The sequence below is a fragment of the Lagopus muta genome, chromosome 19 (assembly GCF_023343835.1).
Source record: "Lagopus muta isolate bLagMut1 chromosome 19, bLagMut1 primary, whole genome shotgun sequence".
In the NCBI taxonomy this organism is placed as follows: Eukaryota; Metazoa; Chordata; class Aves; order Galliformes; family Phasianidae; genus Lagopus; species Lagopus muta.
Genome location: NC_064451.1, coordinates 5,030,872 through 5,054,084, shown reverse-complemented (window position 1 = coordinate 5,054,084; position 23,213 = coordinate 5,030,872). Strand labels below are relative to the sequence as shown.

Genomic DNA, 23,213 nt, shown 5'->3' with positions numbered 1-23,213 from the left:
CCAGAGAAACTCTGGTTTGGGATTAATTCTTTTTTTTTTTTTTCTTTTTTTAATGGTTTGGTTTTATGCTTTCAGCAGGGTTAATCCTTAAAATGACTTCTGTCTCTTGTGAGGGCAGGGTGTGTTTGCTTTTCGAGCTGTGCTTCCACACCACCATACCTGCCTGCCCCAGTCTGTCCTGTCCTCACAATTAAATACGAGTACGGGCTATGCTGGAGTTTCCTACTTCTTGCTTGCGTGGTCCTGCAATGATTGGGAGGAGGGAACTGTGATGGTTTGGGAACTGGGAGCTGCTACTCTCAGAGCACAACCTCTGTGTGTACTCCATCTCGGCTCGGGGCAGGGAACGGTGTTGTTTGTGGCTGTGTTGATGCCTGTATGAACACCACCTGTTGGTGAGACCCTCCCCACCCCTCTCTACTTCCTCCCCTTTTCTCCCAGCCATCTTTTCAGTACTGCCATCCCAGTTTGTCCTGCATCTGCTCTTGTTTACCCCAAAATGTCATTCTTCCTCCTCCCCTCTCCCTGCTTGCTCCTCGCCTCAACTTTTGCCACGCTTAATCTCCCACCTCATTTCTCAGCTTGCAGTCAGTTTGGGGTTTTTTTGGTACTCATTTCCCTTCCCTTGCTGCCAGAACTATCCTTAGACCTTCTCCAACCTGCTCTGGGGAAGGATCATATTGAAGGGTCTGCTGGTGGCTGCTGTATGGAACAGGAATGGGACAATGCCCATGTGCTCAGCAGGTGCTCAGGTCTCGCTTTTGCACGCTGTTCCTCTCTCAGTCTGCCAGTGGAGGGCAGGCTGGGAGCAGCAAACACCTCGTGTCAGGGGCCTCCTCAGCCTGGGGCTTGCAGCCTCTGGGAGGGGGAGGGCACTGGGACTGGGGATGAGTTAACCGAAGTGGGGACGGATCCGATCCTGTCTGGCACGGAGAGGAAGCTTTGGAGAGCAATGATTGTGCTGGACGTGGATCCAGTGGGTATCCACGGTGCCCCAGGCTCTGCCTGGAGGAAACTGCAGCTGCTCACTGAGTCTCTGGACCACTGCTGAATAGCAGCCTGATGTGATGGGCACTCTGCTACAGAGATCAAGTGAGAGTCTGACCTCCCTGAAGGCAGTCTTGGGGGCTGTTGTCTGGAAATACATGGTTTGAAGTGGTATGGGAAGTACTTTTCTCCCCAGAAGAAACAGCCATACTGCTGTGCATGCCAAGCTGCTCCCAGAAGAGGCACGGGGAAGGTGCAGCCCTGCATTTCCCTGTGTCTGAGAGCAAGTTATGATTCAAACAAGCAAACTGCATTCAGAGAAACTGCACGTTCAATGCAGGTGCAAAGAACATCGGAAGCTTATAGAATTATGGCAGTAGTTTGCAAGTAAAAATCAGTCTGTATTGCCAGAAGGACCAGAGTCTGGCTGGAGCAGGGAGGAAAAATGAAACCTAGATGTGAGTGCCGCTGAAGCTGCCACCCCACATAAACTGCTGAGCCCTGGGACAGTGCTGGGAAAAAATGCTTCCAGCAAAGAGGTGCTTGGAAAGGAGCAGCCGGTACCTAATCTGAGTCTGATTGATTGTTTGTTCTAAATTCCTTTTTGCTTTTTTTAAGGAGGAAACTAATTGAATCCTGTATGGTTAGAGACAGCCTGAGACTTATCTCTCTCCTTTGATCAATAAGCTAAAGTCTGCCTCAACAGCTGCATGTAGGTAAAAGCACTATACAGAAAGTATGAGGTATTATTCTTTTTTTTAATTAAAAAAAAATTAAAAAGCTGTTTCCATGAGGTTAGGAAAACATTAAAATCCTTTCCTGGGTTATTAGCCAATTAATTTAAGCAAAGCCAAAGAGGTTTACAAACCAAATGTGCTTTTCACCATAGAGATGACCAATTTTGACATATCTCTCACTCTGGCTAGGGGCAATATTAAGAAAAACAATGCTGTAACTTTCTCTCTGATCAGCATCTCTTTCAGCTCTCAGTTCAGCTCAGGCTGTGCTTGGTGAGCAAAACCGGAGCTTATTTCAGTCCCAATGCAGGCAGAGGCTCTGCAAGATGCTCAGGATCATTCTGCCTGAAATTATTTTCTGCTGCTGAGAGCCTGTGAGCGGCTTTAAAGCTGCACGGCTCCCAGCCTCCTCCACCACTCTTCACGTGCTGAAGCCCTCGCACACAATGCCGCCTGCTCCTCCCAGCGCCGGCCCCACAGCTTTGCCATTAAGAAACATTGTGGACCTGTCCTGGTGCACCCTTTACAAATGTAAATATGTGATTCCCCTGAGTAGTTTCAGTGTAAGCAGGCCTGAGGCCGGCAGCGGCTTTGCCTCCTCGGCTCCCAGCGGTGTGGTGTCAGGGCAGCCCAGGGGAATGGCGGCCTGGGCGAGGAGCAGCCGTGTCCTCGTGTTGTGCGGAAGGCCTCAGCCTGCGAGCTGCTCCAGGACGAACTGCCCGTGGCGCACAGCAGGGTGTGAGGAGCGGGGAGGGCACGGATGCTTCTCGGTTGTTGACAACGTCCCGTTTCACTGGGGCTTCCAAAAGAACCGGGGCTTGACTCTCCTTTCCTCAGTCAGTGGAAAACATCTCCCGTAGGCACAACTGCTGCAAGGCCAAGCGGTGGGAGAGCTCAGGGCAGTTCGGGTCTGTCAGCACGGACCCGGAGGCAGTGGGCACAGCAGATGAGGGGGACTGTGAAGACGGGCTCTTCCCCTCGCGGATTGGCACCGTTGCCCAGATCCTTGTCTCGCGGAGCAGGATGCGTCCCGCCCCTGCGCGGCTCCCTGCGGTGCTGGGATGCGCCCCAGAAGCAACGGTGACGGAGCCTCCCTCCTCGCCCCCGGCCGCAGGAAGAGGCTAACGGCGGCGGGCGAGCCGTGTTCTCAGCTTGGAGTATCGCTTTCAGCTATTCTGAAGGTTAAACGCCTGTTTAGAGCTCCCTATTGAAGGTGGAGACGGGGGTGCGCCATTGTTCGGCCGCCCTCCCGCTTTGTCCGCCCGCTCTCGGGGGCGCCCTGAAAGGGAAGCGGCCCCGCGGCCCGCACCCGGCAGAAGGGCTCCTGGGGGAGCGCCGCTTCCTCCGCCCTAATGACATTCAGGCCTCCATCGGTTCAGCTCCCGCTTTCTTTCTGCTGCAGTTTAACCCGGGCACAGAGGCCGGGCTCCATCTTACTGATCTCTGCTTGACACCCAATTATCACATGAATGGCAGAGAAAGGCTGCAAAAGGCTTTAACTCCCTCTGACCCTCCTTCCCCTCTGCCTGCTTCCCCCTCGCCCCGTCCTACCCCCGCACGGAGGGAGTTCAAAACTGAGACTGGAAATCAAACAAAGCCCCGAGCGGGGAAACCCATTGTTACCGCCTCGGAGATGGCTCCCGTTTCGCCGTCCGTTGTTCCCCTTGAAGTTTGACTTGCTGTGTGGAAGGATGCGAGCAGCTGTTGGCGCATTCCCCTGATGTTTTATTGAAAAATAATTGAATCGTCACTTTGGGGCTCGCTGATAAAATGTTTCCTCGTAGCACTGGGCCCTGTTGTATTCATAAAGTATGTTTCCCCGTAAAATGTGTTGGCAACCCAACCCGTTTCCTGCCTCGATGGAGGGATGGATGCCCCTTCTGCACTCGAGGGAGAAAACAAGCAGGCGAACTGAAAACCAAAAACCGAGGGCTGAGACAAAAGAAATTAAACCATCTTTACTGTAAGGCTGAATTTCCAACCTGTTCTTTTGTTCGGTGTAGTTAAATTTGTGGGAGGGCCAGGCCTCTCAGCTCCGCTGCCCTGGGGAAACGTGGCGGTGACCAGGGAACATTGGAGCTGCACTGCGCCTGGGAGCAAGGACAGGATGTGAAATATTGAGTAGAAAACAGAGGTTTCACTTAAGTTAGCACAGTGACACATCCAGGGGCTCGAACCAGAGGACGGTGTGTTACAGTAAACCAAGTGCAAGGCAGGGACCTTGACTTTATCTGTTCCTCCTTTATGTACTTGATTATCAAATGCCATCAATGCTTACAGCACTTCAGAAATAACAACATCAGCACTACACTTTCTCGAGGAGATTACATGCTTTCTACTCACCTCCCCAAGCATATGCTGGTAAATTTGTGATGCTCTGATTTCAGCACCAGCACAGAGATGGGAATTGCTCCTCTTCCCAAGCGCACATCGTCCATAAAAATGTCCCCCATAGCTCATGTGCTCACTGACTGTATTTCCAGGGTAGCTGTTAACAGTAACCAGCTTCGAATGCTTGAATGAGCCAAATTGGTATTTATGATTACTGTTCGCTCTCTTTCTCTCTCTTTCTTTTCTTTTTTTTTTTTAATTTCTTTTGCCTTTATGAGGAAGCACTAACACTAAATCTGTAACATTTTGTTGCATTTCTATAGCTCAGGAATCAAGGTTTTTAGCAGCCAGTTCTGCTATTATTTGGCCTCACAAATTATTCCTGGAAGCAGGAAGAATAGCTCGTAGAAAATCATAACTACAAACACTGATCTGGAGCTCAGATTACCAGATCTTTTGTAAACAGAGTGCTTCGGTCACTTCTGAAGGGCATACAAATAAGATTTCTGTCTAAGCCGTCTCTTTCCTCTGCCTGTTTCCCATACAATTGGTTCAACATCCTGAGCCATATCTCTGAGATACTCAGAGGCCCCGGGATTTACTTTAGAGATATCTAAAATCTAACTGCAACTTCTGGAAGAAGACCACAGGCAGTAGCTTCGTGCCTCTGCCATAGCATAACCCCCAGCAATGGCAGCAGCACCCGTTGTGCTGGGAATTGCAGAATCTTTGCTGGGGCCCAGCCGGCAGAGTGCTCATCTCCCAGAACAAAAGGCCGCTACAAACACCACCACCTTCTGCTCTCAGGGTTAGGCGTGCCTTGACCCCTGTTAGCATAAACGTAGAGCAATCTGTCTGCGGAAATTTATGCCCGTTACATATAATGCATTATGTATATGCATCTATATGACATTTCTTTCTGAATGTGTGCGCGTGCACATGTATATTTTAAAGCTGAACCCTCCACTAAGAGGAGCGTTAAAGGAGGGAGGGTGAAGGGGCTGCGGTTTTCCTCCAGTTCCACCCTGTGCTTCGTGTGCTCTGCAGAGGAAGGAGCCTGTGCCGCAGCACAGCCCAGCTGTCACCACCATGGCTGTGTCTGCCTGTGCACGTGCTTCTTTCTCCCTTTGGGGATGGGAGGAAGAAACAAACGGGCAACAGATGTGCACCGTGCTGTTAATGCGGTGCGGACAGTGACCGATGCTGTGGCGATCCTAGAGGCTGAGGGGACACTGAGCAGCCGAGCACTTGCTGATGTGCAGCAGTATCTTGCACGCTGATGGCAGGAGTGGCTGTCAGGCTGACCCTGCCCGGCCACTTCTGCATCCCCACAGGAACATAAATCATCTACAAGGCACGAGGTGAAGGCCAGGCTGGCTTCACTACTGGGAAGCTGCTGATGCAGAGCATTGCTAAAGCATTCTCAGCATGCGAAGAACAACTTGGTGAATGGCAAGACGTGAATTTAATGCAGAACGGGTGTTTCAGGTTTCGTTCTGGGTGTTTTCTAAAAAGCCTGCGCTGGAGCTGCCAGCAGACCAGGCTGCCTCGCAGCCCGATGGGCGCAGGCCGCCGCCCGGCCCAGCCGTTGCCACAGTAACGCGGCGCGGCCGGAAGCTCTCTCGGGCACTTCCGGCGCGGCCTGGGCGCGCCTTCCCTTCCCTTCCCGCCCGCCGCCGCCAAGATGGCGACGCCCGTGTCGCTGCAGGTGGAGTTCGGGTGAGCGAGGGCGGCGGCGGGAACTGGGGCCAGGGCCGGGCGGAGGGCAGGGCCGGGACCAGGCCGGGCTCCTCTACTAAGAGCGGGCCGCGGCCGTGAGGCGAAGCGGTCTTGGCGCGGCGGCTGAGCCTGAGGCCTTGTGGGAGCCGCGAGCGAGCTGCAGACTCGTGGCAGCCCGGTGCCGCGGGGCTTTGGGGCTGCCTGGGCCGGCAGGGAAGCAAGCAGCGGCGGGCGGTGTGAGACGCAGGGCCGAGCTGTGCTTGCGCATCACTACTCGCTCTTTCCTCATTCCCATAGATGATATAATTTTTAATTATTGAAATTGTTAATAAAGGCTTTCCGCTTGCTTTCCAGCTGTTCTCTCTGTGTACGTGTGTGTGTGTGTGTGTGTGTTCGTGCTGTCTGTGTGCTCCGTCCCAGCCCTGGTTCAGGGCAGCACGGTGGGGCTCAGCACAGCACTTTGCTCTCAGTGTCTGTGCTGCCAACACTGTGTGCCTAGGGATTGGAGTGCTCGTGGGGCACTGTGAGTGTTTGTGAGAATACTTTGCTATTTGTTAAAGCCTTCTTTTAGCGAAAGCTACAAGGCTGCTATTAATGGGGTTTTTCCCACCCTCTCACAAACACAGACATGTCATAACCCTTTAAATGCCTCTCTCCTTAAGAATCCTTTCCTCAGTCTTTCCTGCTTCCAGCTGCAGTAACTCTCCTAATTTTCCCAGAAGAGTGAGATGCGTTTTTGCTTCCCTTGGAAATGCATAAATGAGCTCTCTATGTACAAATTGCAGCTGAGTTCTCTACAGCGAGCGCATTACAGAAGGACCTTATCTTGCAATCTACATTTTTCCGCTGTAACAAAGCGTGACCTTGTTTTCATTACATAAAAAAATGTTTTTCATATAATTACTGTGACTTGTTCTCCTGCATGAGTCTCAGCTCATGTTAATAATTGCTGCTTCAAATTTCAGATAACTATTTTTTGTGAGCTGATGGAAGAACACCAACAGAGTGCTCTTTAGGAGAGTTGCTGCATATAAGTGATGCTGCTGAGGGCACAACAAGGGTTCTGTTGTGCTCCTCTATGGCAGAGCCAAGAAAACCTAGCGTGGCATTTCTAGATATTGAATTTAAAGGAACTCTGTAACGTGGGGATGTATCTTTGCTGATATTCAGGTGAGGGTTATTTGTTCTAAATACTTCCCTTTATTGAGGCAGCTTTCAAAAGATGTGAGGCACCAGGAAAGGTTTGCAGAATGTAATCTCATATGAAAAAAAAAGGCAAAGTGAGATTAGTGTTTTGTGACATTCTTTCAGGACGGCTTGGCCATTTTCCTGTATCAGTTGAGTTATGAGATGTAGATTTCCAAACAGTTCCTGCCTGGCCATGCTGTTCGGTCTGGAATCAAGAGCTGACGCTGTCAGTTTCTGTGTCACGTTTTGCACAGTGGCACCCCGGTTTCCTCATGTTTTTGCTCACACAGTGGTTTATAATTTTCTAAGACTGAGTTTGGCCTGCTGCCTCCCAGCATCAAAACCTATTTATATCTGTACAGCTCAGGACATTCAGAGTTGTTCCTTTTTCTTTCCCCACAAAATGGATGAGGGACCTGCTGAAGCTCATTATGTTGCAGTTCCAAAATCTTTTTTTTTTTTTTTCCCAGAGTAGGAGATAGCTATCTGCACTGAATTTAAATCCCATTTTTTCAGGTGTGAAGGCAGCTCCTGTCCCTTCCCATCTCTTTATCTTCAGTGTTTAATTCACACTTCATCTCTTAAAAAGCTGTGGTTGCAGAGACCTTCACTTTGCTCTGTAGGGCTAATCCTGCTGGTAAGTTGTGTGTGTCAGAAAAGGGGGTTAGGTTGTTCAGTGGAGGAAGATGGACTTTTTACATACACATGTAACCATCACTGCCTGTTTCTCCCAGCTAAAGCTCTCATGAGAGGGATTTGTGCTGTGACTGTGTCAGGAAGGGTTGCTAGAACTGGAGGATTCCTGGCCCTGCTTCTGACTTGCTGTGTAACCTCGTATGAGTCACTTCCTCTCTCTGCTTATAAACCAGGGAGATATTTATTCCATGAGAATATTACTATTTTTCACATTCTGTGAAACCCTGTGAGGCTTCAGGCTGAAAGGTGGTAGAGAAGAGTGGCGTCGTGTGGCATCTGTAGCACTGTTTGTATTGGAGCAGCGCTGACAGCTGATGGGAAAGGCACTGTTAGGCACCACACAGCGTGTTGTGAGCTCTGTGGGATGGCAGCCGTCCTGTTCTGCTGTGCTGATGCACCATGAGGTCCTGGCCTGTGACTGCAGCTCTTGTGTGTGATGACAGGAGATGGTGACTTCCCCATGGGACTTGTGGTTTGTGAGTGGAAAAAAGGCAAAGAGAATCCTATATGAAATTAGTTTCTGTGATTTATGGTTCTGTGATCTGTTTTCTTGCTGTGGCATTTACATAACATCCCCTGCTTGCGCCGTCTTCCTTTTGACAGTAGAACAGAAACGCAGTCATTCGTTCTTTTTATTTCAGAGGTGGTGCAGAACTCTTGTTCGATGGGGTGAAAAAGCATCAGGTGACTTTGCCTTCTCAGCCAGAGCCTTGTGAGTATCTGAATCTGCTGGAAAACTTGAAAGAATGACAACAAATGAAAATCATGTGCGAGACAAAGCTGGTTTTACAGCAGTTCTGTTGGTTTACACGTACCGATGCATTTTGAAAGCACTTTCAGCCACGCTGTTGCTTGGATAGCTTAGCAGATGCCGTGTAGTCCTCAAAGTAAATACCAGGCAGAGGTGATCTGAACACTGCCTGTGTCCTCTAAGCAATTGTGAAGCGAGTTCTTTCTCAGGCCTTTTGCCTCCCCCCTCCTGGATACACACCAGCCTCTGAGTGCTTCTATCATGCCTGCATTCTTCTTTCTCGGTATGTGAAACTGCTGTAACTGCTTTGCCCCTTTTGAGGTTCCTGAAGTGCATATGTGTGTGTGTGCTGTCTGTAGCTACATGTGTGTGTACAGCAGTGTAACACCTATGAATTTTACCTTCTTTTTTGACGTTCAAGTGTATGCAGTCAGTCTATACCAGTGATACAGATGCAAGTGGCAGAGCTAATGCCTGAACGTGATGCTGGGCATGCTGATGTTGCCTTCCCTGCAATAAAAAGTAAGACGCTGTTCAGCTAAAGACCCGAGTGTCCCAGTGATAAACAGTCATCATTTCAGGTTTGTTATTTGGCATATCAGAACTGAGAAGTGCTGTATTGCCTCGTTTCTCCCTGTGGCTCTGCTTACTGCAGTCACAGTGTAATTTTGCTGCAGGTTTGTTTTGAATTTTTCCAGCTAGATAGCAATGCTTTATGCCACTTGAGGGTGGGCTTGTGAACTGAGTAGATACAAAGCATGAGGGAATGTTAACTATTAATATCTCGTGGATGGATAATACCATGATCTATGTGCTGTGAACATCCAGGCCTGAAATTTTCTTGCTATTCCTGTAAGTAATTACAGATCTGTGGAAGTACTTGGACATAAGCACGTGTAATTCAAATGTAATGGGGCACTGAAATAGTGTGCTGTCTTGTGGTTGGTGATAGGAACTGTGAATCCAGGAATGGGATCTGATGCTGATTGGTGCTGTGAGTTTAGTCATGTTGCATAACTTTCCCCTGTTGCTACTGAAGTAGTAGTGATAATTTCTTGTATCACAGGAGAGTTCAGCATTAAGTTCCAGCACTGTTAAATCACGTAAGATTCTTGAACAGAAGGTGGTAAAGAGCTGCCAGAAGACTCCCTTGGTTGGTTCATAAACCTGGGGGCTAGAGCATCATTTTCTTTACTGTTCTGTAATTTTAGGATACCCACTGACATCGGCTGTGTCAGCAGCATTCAAACGGTGATCAGACACTCAGGAGGAAGGGGTTATTACATGGGGTGTTTATTCCTGCCAGGGGAAGGGGGAAATTGGTACCAAGGAGCAATTCTTCCAGCTCGATGCTGTCGGCAGTACAGCTGTGTGTGGCCTAATCCACTCCCACTTGAAGTTGCTGGGAAGGCTTCTCCAAGTCTTCACTAAGAGCTGGATTTATCCTTTGGGATTAAACTTTCCCAAAGATCTGGCTCGGTCTCAGGGTTCAAACTCACGATCTTCAGGGATTCATTCCAGATTAATCTAAGATGTTATTGCATCTGGCTTTTCACTCTGCCTTGTTTTGCGGATGCTGCTGTCCCTGTAACAAGAGAGGCAGAATGGACAGTGGGCCCGTGTTGTGATAGTGTCTGTGGCTTGCTGTTTTCGTGTTTCATTTTTTAGGACCAGAGGGAATGGTTTCAAGCTATGGCAGGGGAGATTCAGGCTGGACATTAGGAAGTATTACTTTTCAGAAAGGGTGGTCAGGCACTGGAATGGATGCCCAGGGAGGTGGTGGAATCACCAAGCCTGGGGGTGTTCAAGGAAAGGCTGGATGTTGCGTTGAGGGACAACACATCCCACTAAAACCATTTAGTGGGAGCTATTGGTAGTAGGTGAACAGTTGAGCTGGATGATCTTTTAGGTTTTTTCCAACCTTGGTGATTCTATGATTCTATGTGTATTAGAAGGCAGGGTGGCTTCAGTTCTGAATCTGACTGTGCACTGCAGCAGCTCAGGAGCAGACACTGAATTGTGAAGCCGATGCTGCTGCAGTATTGACACTGAGCATGAGGATGGGCTGTGCAGATGTGGGTTTAAAGCCTGACAGTAAGGGGTCACTGGAGACACCTGTCATAATACTCTGGATGGGAATTATGTTGTTAAAGTGAGAAATTAGCAGAATTGAATAAGAAATTTGGTAAATCCTTGCAATTGTGCACTGTTCCCAACACCATCTGTTTTCCTCATTCACGGAAAGAAGGTTTAATTCAACTGTCTCTGTGTAAATAAAGATGCATGTGGTGTGTTCCCTGCTGCCCTTGTGCAGCCACAATTATAATGGTTAGAGAAACAGCTCAGCACTATGCTGTGTCCTGTTGCTTACCTTTCCTTTTGTGTTCACCACTCAGTACTCTGGGGAAAGAGTTGTAGTACGAGTACTGCTCCAAGACCTGCACTCGAAGCCCCATTTTAGCTGATTTCATTAGCTGCCAGCCTTATTTTTGGCCATTTTGCCCTCTCTATCCCACTCTTCCTTTCCTTCTGAGTTATTTTTGTCTTTGCCCTCCTTTTATGCAGAGCAGCTCTCTCTGGGACGTGTTTTAATTTGTTTAGGCGTTTTTATATATATCCCAGAGATGAGGGGAGGTGGAAAACTGCATGAAGAAATTTCTGCCAGTATTTATGTGGGGGGGGGGGGAAATGCTCTGTAGTTGACATGGGCAGCATTCTACTAATGATAATAATAATTACTTCAACAAATGATTGTGTGGCCATTTCCTTCCTCCTGGCGACAAGCACTAAGGAGAAGACAGGTGGGTTTCAGAGCCAGTTAACTTTTCAAGATTTGTTTCTCTGTCCTTTTCTGATGCCTGAGGATGGAATCCTGGAGGGATTAGGAAAGGCAGGAGGAAGAAAGCTGCAAGTGGGACAAGAGCAAGCCACCAGGGGTCTGGCCATGTGGCAGGACCTATTTTTATTATCCAAGGGGCTTTTTGTATCCTTACAGCGTCGGTAAAACAGCAGTTCTTTACTTCCAAAGCGGAGCTGCCTTGGCCTGCATGTTGAAGTTGCCAAGCAGGAACTGAAAAAGGTGCATTTCAGCTGTATGGGAGGACAGAGTTCCACCAGCCATGCTTAATGCAGGGCTGTGCAAGCTTTTGGAGCTGCTGCAGAGAGGACCTGAAGTTACACAAGAATCTTGTCCCAAGTCGCTGGCTGTTTTGATGATCTCACTGATAATGCTGTTAAAGGACCTAAAGACATTAGTGCCCCGTTGGCTTATTCTGTATAAAAACAGTGTGTGGGGGAGAAAGCAGCTGGGGGAATAACGGTATTTGTCACATGGAGAGAGTATTAAATTGGCAGGGAGATCAACTTTATTTTCAAGCATCTAAGAGGCTGTTAGAGACAATGGAGCATAAAAGAGAGAAACCCTAAATTAAAATCTGAAAATGTATTTGGCAGCTCCCTCCTGAAACAGGCCACAGTAATTTAACCAAGTGCTTCAGTAATCAAATGGATCATTGTACGACTGCTCCGCGAGCCACGTCGGAGCTCCTTCCTCCACCTCGCTGGGACTCACAGTGCTGGGTTTGTCTGTGGCCATGCGAACTGCGTGGATGCTGTTGGGAGGGGAGGAAGCTGCTGGCATCACTTAACCCTTGTGGTGATTTCAGGGTTAGATCCGCGGCGTCGGATGATGAAGGGCGCTGGCAGGTCTTTCTGCTGGGCCCTGTGCTGGGGTTTGGGGCTGTTCCTAATGTCTCTGTTGTGCTGCAGGTTCCCAGCCTCCCAGTTCTGAATTCTCCCGTGGTTTCAGTGCCAGAACTCATGGTTTTGGATGGTGCCTGGGTCAGCAGTGATCACTTGGCTTTTCTGAGCAAATCTAGAGTTCACCGTGTTTTGGCACATACAAGTCTGGAAGGATACATTTTTATGTATCTTTGGTAGTTGTGTGTGGTTTCCCTTTACCAAAACCTCAGGGGAAAAAAACTTGTTGGTAATCTATTTTTTTTTTTTTTTTTAAGGGAAAATTAAAATAATCTGCCAAGCGCTGCTTATGTTAAAATCCCCATAGCACGATTTGCTCCTCAAGAGCTTTGTGTTCCAGGGGCCTTGTTCTGCACAGCATGGAGGGCTGCTGGAAGCATTCATCTGCTCAGAAAGAGCCTGGAGATCCCGAGAGATCAGACCTGTGTTACAGGCTTAAACATACGGCGTGTGCTCAGAGCTGTGGGTGCTATGCCAAAGGGCTGTGAAATCAGAAGGGGGGTTGGTGTCAGTGGTAATGCCCAGCACTGTTACAGGGCAGTGTGTAAAGTTAGTAAAACCCTGGAATGCATTTATTGCCCTGGTTTTCATTCCCAATGTTTTAAGACTTGTTCTAAACTCACTGTACAAGTGGTTTTGGTCAAGCAGGTTGATGGAAACCCACAGATCTCTTGCAGCCAGCAACTTTCTAACCACGCTGTACTACTTGCAGGTCTCAGCAGCCATCTCTTAGGCAGGTAATTATCTGCTGGGACAGGGAGAAGGTGAGCTACCGGCTGGGATCTCAGCCTGCACTGGCTCAGCTCGGGGCCTGGCCGCTCTTTCCAGCAGCCACAGTGCCAGCAGCCCGGTGAGATGAAGCATCCATGCCCGCTGCTCCTTGCTGGGGCTTCAGGTTGCTGTGTTGAGGCAGGGAAGGGGATGCCGGCAGCCTCGCAGGAGCAGCCCGGCTCTCTCCCAGGAGGCCGCGCTGCCGATCAGCTCATCCCAGGGCTCATTGTGGATGGAGCTTCCCAGGCACCAAGAATCCAGCTCTTCTGTGTGACCAAATCCCTGCGATAACAAAGCCTGGCTTTTCCACCCTCCTTCCCAGCCGCTGTATTGCAGTGCAGGCACCTAGTAGGATAACCTTTCTGTGCCAGGCCCCCCCCTCCGCTCTCTCTTTTCTCTCGGTGGGATTTGCGGTGCTGACAGCACTGTTCAGAGGGTGGCAGCGGAGCAGGGCTGGGAGGAGGATCCGGGCCCTTTAAACCGCTTAGCATGCGGTTCACACGGCTCTGGGCCAGCTGTTCCTTTCTCCTCCTGCCCTCACTCGCAGGAGTTGTTTGCTGAGCTCAGAGCTCCTGTGCAAAATTGCTTTTCAAAAGAGCCACTTTCTGCTTAATTAAACAATGAGCCGCCGTCCCTCTGCACATCTGTAAAGCTCCCTCTGCAGCCCCTTTATCCCACAAACTGCTCCATTCTTACCTCCATTCACTTGTAAATCTTACCCCCCCTCTCTTCCACCCTGATCATCTCACTGGCCCTTTCTTTTCCCCTTTCAAGTAAGACTGTGGGGCTTGGAGTATCTGTGGGGGTGGCTGGGCTGGGTGGGCAGGAATCGGTTTAATGGTGCTTGCCCTGTATGAAGGTCTGATAATGGCCGAGCGGTTCTGAGCCCGAAAGTGAGAGGCAGAAGCTGGTACTCTGCTTGATTTCTGTATGTGGAGGAATAAAATCACGGCGGTCACTGAGCTGTGACACTGACTCATCCAACAGAGTGTCCAGTAACCACCAGCAAGGCTGGAAGGGGATAAGGAGCCTGCTTCCAGGAGCTTTCCTCTCCAGCTGGCAATGCCAGGAGAGCCCAGCCCTGGGGATTCCCTCTGCCAGGCTGTGGGGAATCCCTCTGCAGCTCCTGCAGGACCTCCTCCTGGGGTCTCACATGAGCTCCCGTAGCCTCGGGTGGTACTGAGAGGGTTTTCCTTCTTTGCACGTGCACAAAACCCACAAGCCAGGAAAATGTGAGGGAGGAGAGATTTCAGTTTGATGGGTTCCGGCTGAGTGTCACGCCTGCAGTTGGCAATGCATCCTCTGAATTGTCTTCCTGAGCAGCTTAAAAAAAAAATTAGCCAGCAACATTCAAGGTTAAGCAGAATAAATGAGTGGAAAAGCGATGAGGTGGGGTATCTCCTTTATCACAGGGATGGGCAGATTATTGTCAGGGTGATGCAGTATCATCCAGCATGGATGGATAGGAGTGAAGCAGTGGGTGTTTGGTGTGTAGAAGGAAGATTTCTGACTGCAGGAACTGTTGGAACTGTGGCATGCTCTCCGTGGGGTTTGGTGGCAGGGCTGCATTGCTCAAGCGATGCAAAATCAGAGTGGGCAAAGCTCGAGGTGGCCTTTTGTGGCCAATAATTCTGCACTGCTAGAGGGATGAAATCACAGGAGCTGTTAATCTGCTGTTTTTGATGCCTGTGATTCCTAATCTTCCTCTTTGCTGCCCGTGCAGCAGTCTCAGGCTTTCCTGATTCCTTCCTTTGACAATTTTGCACGAGAGGCAAGACTCTGGACCAGCACTGGTGATCTGTGATCCTAATGAAAAGAGACAGTTTGGTGTGCTGGCATTTATTTGGGAGACTGAACTGACAATAGCGTGGGGTGTTACAGGATTAGATACTCTGACTTTGGAAATGTGGAGGGATTAGGTTTACCCTGAGGATCAGCTCGGGGCTGCTTTCTGGTGCTGGGAGCTGATGGATGGGGAGAATGCTGGGCTGGGGATCCCATGAACTTGTGTTCTCCTCCCAGCAGCCTGCTGGGAGCAAAAGATCCCAAGCAGCTCTTCTGCAGCTTGTGGGAGTTGTGATGGAAACACAGTGCTGAGAGGATGGTGGGATCTGAGTTGCTGTCTAGCAGCAGGCAGTGGAAGAGCCCTGTGATCCCTGCCTGTTGTATGGACCATCGGGGTGGAGAAGAGCTCTGCTGGGGGGTGTCTGCTGGCTGAGAAGTGAAAAAGGACATTGCAGCACAATTAAAAAATAGAGAAGCAAGAGCTTGATGGTTTTGGAAGCAGACGAGAGCGGGTGAGGGGAAGGATTGGGATTCTCTTGTGTCTGGCTGTAGTTACCCCCTAATTTTTTCCATAGCGCTAAATCACTACGTGGCAGGATGTGCACTTGTCAGAGAAAATGGATTTTGCTCTCCTTGCTCTGCACAGTGAGCAGCCCTTTTGCTGTGGCTCCATTTCTCTAAGCTGTTTCAGGTCTTCTTCTGCAGTTTATGGCACAGCATCGTCTGCTTCGGTGGAGATTTGCATTTCAGATGGGAGCCTGGAGGGCCCCTCAGGTGGGGTTTTGTAGCAGCTCTCTCAGAGTGCTGTGAGATTCAGAAGTACACGGAAGGAAGGCATTTACCTGGAGGGAGTGGGGAGCTGGGCTGCTGTCGGGGAATCGAGCCGCTTGGGCAGGGAAAGGGGGATGCAGCTTGTCTTTCCATCCATTGCCATGCGGGCAGGGGGAATAATGGCAGAGGAGCGGCAGGGAAGGGGCTTTGTCATGGTTACAGGCCAGTGGCGGAGAATGTGGGTGGAGCGGCGCTGGTCCCGAGTTAGTGACCTCAGCAAATTGGAGCTCAGCCATGGTCAGTATGATAAATGATCTTATGCTGGGTCAAAGAAACGGTACCCCATGGGGAGGTGTCCGTGAGGCGGCCCAGGAAAGCGCCGTGCTCCTGCAGCACTGACCCCTTAGTGACCAGTGCCGCATATATCTTCTTTATTACAGACCAGGAGGGAATTTTCCATGGTTCACCCGTTAGAGGTTCCTTTCTCTCTCTCAGAAATAAGCTCCCAGCTCTCAGCAGGGCCAGACACAGGGGCGGTGACACCCTCCGGGTGCCCTTCAGGTGCTGCGTGCCGCTTTGGATGTGGGTTATAAAGCAGGGGACATGGAAGTGTCTGAGCAGTGTGTGTGTGTGAATGTGATCGTGTCCACTGCTACCAGCTGTGCAGAATCCTTCTGTGTTTCTGTGTATTCACGGGTTCAGCGTGAGGTTCTCATAGCGTAACACAGCTCAGTGTTCCTTACTCCAGGCACCTGTTTTCTCTGCACGCGGTGGCTGCCCTCTCTGCTGAGATCTCACTGACCAACCCGTCAGGCCAAGGAGGTTTGAGAGACCCCAGGAAGATCCGTGGATTTCAGCCCTGCTTTTGAGGGCGCAAACGAAGCTGTGCTCTTGTTTCAGGCAGCACTAAAATGGAGCCCCAGGCGCGTTCCTCTTGCAGAGGAAGCTCAGCAGATTCATTGTCAACGAACAGCTGGGGTAACGCAGAGGGCCTCAGAGGACATGCGGGAGGACGGGGCAGGCTGTGAGCTTCTCTCCACCACGACCAGCAGTGTTTGCAATGCAGCTGGGCTGGTGGCGAGCCGCTGATGGGTCTGTGCCTGCAGGCTCACTGCAGTCCCTGCATCCTGTCTGCCTGCCTGAGGAGCCAATGACTTTGTGTCACCGCACGCACACTCTTGGTTTTCCTGAGCTGTGTGTTTCGCTGGGTGATTTGTTTTATGTATGTGTTGTGGGTTTGAGCTCCCATCTGTGCACTTGAACTAAGCAGTTTTCTCAAACGTTTGTCAGTTTTTCTTTTTTTTTTTTTTTAATTAACTTTAGATTATTTTTCCCGAGAATTTGGAGAGGTTTGATGTAGTGCGAGCACAGGCAGCAGAGCTGTCTCTGTATACAAATGAGAGAGGGATTTCCTACCATGTGCTTCAGTCCCTCCTTTGCAGTTTGGGAATATGTCAGCCTCCCGCTCTGCTGATGCTGCCAATGGCAAGGACAGTTCATGGTAACTGGAGTGGGGTTTTGGTGCAGGTATTTGCTGTGAATTAAACGGAGCAGGCTGCCAGGAGGATTTCACTGACACCATGCAGGGATATAAAAACGGATCCATCATTGCTGTGATGAGCTGAATGCTCACCTGAGCCTCTCTCAGCCCCAATTCCATGGTCGCATCTGCAGCCACGTGCAGTGCAGCTGCACTCCTGTGAGTAGCTGTTGAGGGGGCACTTGGAGCCCCAGCAGGAGTATAAATGCCGACTGATGCGGTGCTTGCCCAGGTCAGGGTAATGTCTTTTTTTTTTTTGACTCCTTCTACATCCTTTGTGCAGGACGTGCTGTTTGCACAGCAGATCCTCAGCCCAACGAGCTGGAAGCCAGGGCTGGACAGCATGGAAAGAAAATGCCTTAGGAACGCTGCATACGTCACATAAAAGAGATAAGCAGTTGTGCTGTAATTTACCTCTTATTATTTCCATCGTGATACCATGTAGGATCCTGAGCTGCTGATCAAGACTTCTATTCAAGGCATTGAGCTGTGAGATGGCTCCTCCCTGGCCCACTTGCAATGGAAGCAATTTTGTTCCTTTTCAATATCTGACTTGTGGGAGATGGTTCTGGTGTGGCTGTGGTCATTTTTCATCCTTTATAATTGATTTGTTCGAGTAATATCAGTGCACAGAATATAAAGACATGAAGGTGGGGGGGGGGGGGGGCTGAAATCAGTGCTGAGAAAGCAGCTGAAAGTATTATGTCTTAAGGTTGGCTGTAGAGAAGGGGCCTTCATTTCCATTGCTGCCTGGAGCAGGGAAGCTCCACGCATGGCCAGGGCGTCTGTTTTTCCCTCCAGTATCCGTGTACATGACTGCTGGGGAGGAGTAAATGAACATAGGCTCAGGTGGGGCTGAAAATAACGTTTATTATGGAAGGAGAAGGGGTGAGGGAGCCTTCCAGTGCAGCCTCCCATAAATCAGCCCCTCCGCCCAGGCTGCTCCGAGGTGGCTGCCTTTTATCCAGCTGGTGCAGCGTGCTTCTGTTTAAATGATCTCTCCTGAAAGGTCCCAGAGGAAAGGGCTGCTTATTCCATGCAAGGAGAATGGTGCATGGCACAGCTCATTGTTGTGTGACCTGCTGCAAGTGCATAAATATGAATCAGCTCGCAGGCGGTGCTGTGGAGGACCGGTGTTCCCTTTGTGCCCCCCCAGCCCTCCTCCCGAAGGCTCCTCTCCATCTTCCTTCCGCTCCAGCCTTCGTAGCTCGGTGATGGAAAGCAGGAGGGGTTGGGTGTGGGATCCTGAGGGCTCGGTGTTGCAGCAGCATTTTTCAGAGCACAAGAGACACAGTTAGCTCTCATTCTGGCCAGCACGGTGTACCTTTGAGTGTGCTCCTGTCTCCAGTGTCTGTAGATATCAAAGCAGCAGAAAATGGTCTATTTTGTGCTCCTACTTGCATATCATTATGGGGCAATCCAGTGCCACACAACTCCTTCTGCTGCAGTTGTGCAGAACAGTGATCCCCGTTGCTCCCCTCAGCCCCATGCTGTGGCTGGTGTGCAGAGCAGGGACACAAGATGGGGGGATGGAGTAGGTCGTGGAGGATCCTGCTCCCCTTTTCCCTGGGAATAAAGATCTCCATCTGCTGCAGGGGTGACGTTATTCAGAAGAACCCCAGCTCTGCAAAGTGTCCACAATGCCATCAGATCCCATTGCATGTCACAGACTGAGTCGAGCTGCCACGCGTGTTTGTTTTTGCTGAAGGTGGGTGAAGCATGGCAGGGAGATGTGGGATCCATGCTGCCCACAGCAGCTGCAGCCCCCATTGGGGCACTGTGCCTCCGGGGGGCTTCCTCACACCTCTAAAACAAACAGAGCTCTTTGGGGGCTTTCCAAGGGCTGGTTAAAGGAACCCCAGGAGAATGACTGGTTGTGGATTCAGAATGACAAAGTGGTTTGTGGAATGGTGGAATACAGAGGAGAATACAGGAGAACTCCACGTCGCAATTTGTCAGCTTCTGTAAACCCTGTAACGGATTGTGCCCCCCCACCATCACTTCTCACCTCTCCAATAGGAAATTAACTGATGCTATCGCTAAAGAAATTGTTTTTGCCTCACAAAGTAAAATTGATACTATAAAAACCCGCCAGCGGTGTCTCCTCCTCCTTTTACATGAAGACAAATCCTCCCTGTCACCTACTGAAATGGAAAGATAAAGGCTGAGCTTTAATAAGGAAGCCGTAAGCACGGAGCACAGAGGGAGGGAGCTGGTGGGGAGGGCGAGGGACGGCTTGGGGAGCACGGTGTGACAGCAGTGCAGTGCTGGGCAGCAGCCCAGGTGTCCAAACCATGGCAGTCGTGGTCAGTGTGTGTGTAAGGCAGGGCTGGATGTGCTCACGTGCTGCTGCTGTTGGTACCTGCAGTGCCTGGGTGCAGGGCTGCGTGCTGCTAAGGGGCAGCTCTGTTACCTCCTCCTGTGGTTGGAGGTGTGCAGCTCTGCCCCTCTGCCCCGCGTGTCCCCCACCGTCTCTGTTATGGATGAACATTCGCTCTGTGGTGGCGCTGCCTGGGAGCAGCCGGCTGTAAATCGCTGTCCTTTTCCCTTCCAGGGGATATCAGAAACCTGCTAAAGTGGATCAAACAGAATCTGCTGAAAGAACGGCCGGAATTATTTATGCAAGGGGAATCTGTGTGAGTACAGCTGTGTGACTCCTCCTCGTGTCTCTCTCCCTGCTGGTGCCCACGGTTTGGAATGCGTTTTTCCTGTTGGTTTCATGAAGTGGACACCCACGAAAACACGGGCTGTGCTGAGGTGATCCTGGGAGGGAATCCCCTTGTTTGGAAGCAGCTCCAAACTCTACCTCCCACTGCTCCGTGCAGAGCATGTCTTTCTTTTTGCAGCCCTCGCCCCGAATCCTTAAGCCTTAAAGGCAAAGCAGGACCACCTGTAATCCCTCTGTTGTCACCTGCAGCAGCACGGCTCGTGTATCCTCAATTCCAGGCATGTGAGCAGCTCTGCCCGCTCCCTGCTGACATCGCTGGGACCAAAGCAGCCGCTCGGAGAAGTGCCAACAAATATTTCTGCTGGGAAATGTATTTTTATTGTCAAAATGGGGCCAACCTCGTGGAGGGGAAGGAAAAAAAAAAAGTCCAGAGAAATGGAGCAGAGTGAGCCGTGCAAAGAGCCTCCCTGACGGCCCGGGTGGCGCTGGGGGTGCTTAGCATTCGTCATGGATCTTTGTGAGCTGAAGCGTGTGCCAGGTCCCCTGGTAACAGGAGAGACAACTGCAGGACACTGAAGATCAAAGAGAGGGAATCCCTTTGCCTGTAATCAGGGGCTGTGAGTGGATCTCGGGCGTTTAGTGCCCTGGTAGCGGCACCAGAAGGGCTTTCCCTGCTTTTGCATCCAGCTCTGCTGTTTGTGTGGGTTTCATTACCTGGCTTTTCTACCTCACGGAAATGGAGTCATCCTGGAGCATCCTCAGGAATGGTGCATTTTGATTCAAATGAGCTCTGGGATTACTTCTGTCTCCCCTTTCTTTGATCTAGAAAGGGCACAGACTGTACCTGTTTCTACCTCCGTGCTAGGGTTCCTTTTTCTCTTTGGCTTTATAGGCAGTCGGTGTGTGATCTGTGCTTTAACATCCCTCCTTCTTAACTATTTGTGAAGCTTTTAGCAGCCCTGTATCCTAATTATTTCTGTGTTCTGCAGGAGGCCAGGAATTTTGGTGCTCATCAACGACGCAGACTGGGAGCTAATGGTCTGTACTCCCTCCGTTTGACTTTCTTTGTTGAAAATATTGCTCTGTCTGTTCTGTGGTTGCTCTCAGAGGCTATTTCTAATTCTTGCCCCAAGCAGAGCATCTAGTATTTGAGAGGGAATGGGGGCAGGCAGGGATCTTACTCCCAGTGTTGTACCACTGTTGGGAAGCTTCAATCTAAGCTGCTGAGTCTCATCAGTCAGCACGGGTCTGAACAGAGATGCTCCCTGATCTCTGGCCCCATGTGGGGTAACAGCCTGGAGGGCACCAGGCTGCCTTGGGTAGAGGCCTGCAGCCCCCAGCAGTCTTCAGACTGTGAGGCATTTCCCAGCAGTGAAGGCAGCCCTGGGGAGATCCCTCCCCAAAAAGGAGGTGGTTAAAACACTCCTCAGTTTCAGCCCACTGTCTCAGACAACAAACAGTCCCTAACTATTTTCCTGCCTCAGGCAACCACCTGTTCTGTCAAAACTGTGGTCCAGAGGTTGGTGTGTTCCTGGGATAATGAATGTCAGCTCCTTCTCTGATCGCTCTCGCCTTTGCTTTCTTTAAGATAGAAGCCTTGCTCTGTCCCTCTCAGCTCTCCCTTAACACTCACCATCTTTTTATGAGCTGTTTTCTCTCTGCAGCTAGTATTTGGAAGTGACATTTAAACCATTTCTCATTTTTTTCTTGGCCTGCAGGGTGAGCTGGATTATAAACTCCAGGACCAGGATAATGTGCTTTTCATCTCGACGTTACATGGTGGGTGAACTCCTGGAAAAAGAAGAGGACGTGAATCTGAACCCTTGGGCAAACAAACATCTCAACCCACCCAAACCTCTCTCGAGCTGTCTGTGCCTGATCCCTGCACCATCCCACCACGTTCACTTGTTAACAGACATCCAAATAAAGCCCCGTCAGCACACAGCCTGCTGCATACTGCTACAGCATCCATCTTTTGGTCATTTCACCTCTCCTGACCACACTTCCAGGTACCTTAACAAGCAGAGGGCACCCGCTGCACGTGCAACAGTGTGTTTGTGTAACAGAAGGAAGAGGTGTGCTGGGCGTCCTGGGGGAGGTGTGCCTGCCTTGAGGCAAGGCAAAGTGCCTCTGTTTAGTGCCAGGAGCTGGGATTCTTTCTGCAAAACACTCAGTGTCCTGTAGGCTATTGCAGCAGCTACAGAGACACCTGGGGAAGGACGATATGTGAAGTGCTAGGAAATGGGAGGTGACTTTGCTAGCTCTTCTGTGAGGTGGTGGAGATTAGAGCTGCAGAGCCCTCTGTACTGGCTCTCCACCTGTCTTGCTGTTTATCTGTGGGAAGTAGGCAAATAGGCATTTTTAGTTCTGTTTGACTCTGTATGCCTCCTGCATACCTGAGCTGCACCAGTCCACAAACGTCAATTTACAACCATTTGGTTGGAGGGTAAACAAACCCACGCCTGCTCTAAGACAGCGCAGAGAGATAAGGGCAACAAATTATCTTTCTGTCAAAGTGATGGACAGAACTGATCAGCCTTGGTTTCATTCCGTGCTGGCGTGGAGCAGCGGGGAGCTGCACTGCTCCCAGAGGGACGTGGAGCCAGGGGGCGGCTTCACAGCTGCTGGGTGGCACCGTGGCAGGGCTGTGTGCTCTGCAGGACCACTCCTGCTGCCAGGCTGGGCAGAGCAGGAGGCCGAGGCCTGAGTGCAGGGAAAGCGTTGAGAGCAGGGAAGAGAAACGAGCGGCTGGTAACTGTTTCTGTTGGTGGAAGGGGAGGCTTCTCTCCTGTGAGTGCAGCGGGGCATGGCAGCCAGGATGGCACGGTGAGAGTGCAGGGGAGGGATCACTGAGGATGCTGTCGGCACCACGAGCCTGCACAGTGCTGCTGTGTTTCCTCCTCGCCCCTTCCTGCTCTCTCAGCCCCACTCACCCATGTTTCCACGTGGCTCTGGGAATGCACACGCAGTGGTTCCCAGCTGCAGCATTGCTGCCGGGGCTGAGGGCTCAGTGAGGCCATGAGCTGCTCCCTGTGCCCCTCAGAACTGACCTGCACTGCCGTTGCCTCCACCTCCCCGAGCGGCCGAGGAGGGCAGTGAGCAGTGCGGGGCTGCAGCGCCTGCTTGGGCAGCCCGGCCCCATCGCTGCTCATTGCTCTGTGCCGGGGGGCTGCCAAAGAATAATTCCCTGTCTGACCTCTCTGCTGACTCCTCCGTCACGTTCCCCCCTCTATAACTGCGTAGCTCCTGGCACCCGTGGGCTGCAGAGCTGAGAAACCTCAACTTCAGAGCACATTACTGAGAGCAAACCGATAGTCAGCCTGTTCCAAACCCAGGCACAGCAGCTCGAGTCCAGCTTGTGCTATTTGTAAATGGCACAGACAGACCACAGGCTCTTCTCTGCGCTGAGCTCACTGCCCGAGGTGCTGTTGGATGGGGGGAATGCAAGGGGGATTCCAGGTGATGGGGGGAGCCGGCTGACAAACAGCAAACCTGCTCAAACGGCCTCAA

At 50.7% G+C, this 23,213-nt stretch overlaps 1 protein-coding gene across 1 annotated transcript; it reads left to right on the top strand.

The window, feature by feature from the left end:
* The first annotated feature begins 5,680 nt into the window (after positions 1-5,680).
* URM1 (ubiquitin related modifier 1) lies at positions 5,681-21,647 on the top strand. The gene is made up of 5 exons (XM_048966219.1): positions 5,681-5,774; positions 8,300-8,370; positions 19,590-19,671; positions 20,693-20,741; positions 21,422-21,647. Exons 1-5 carry the CDS (start codon positions 5,740-5,742, stop codon positions 21,488-21,490), a joined length of 306 nt encoding a protein of 101 aa, XP_048822176.1. The 5' UTR covers positions 5,681-5,739; the 3' UTR covers positions 21,491-21,647.
* The last annotated feature ends 1,566 nt before the right edge of the window (positions 21,648-23,213 follow it).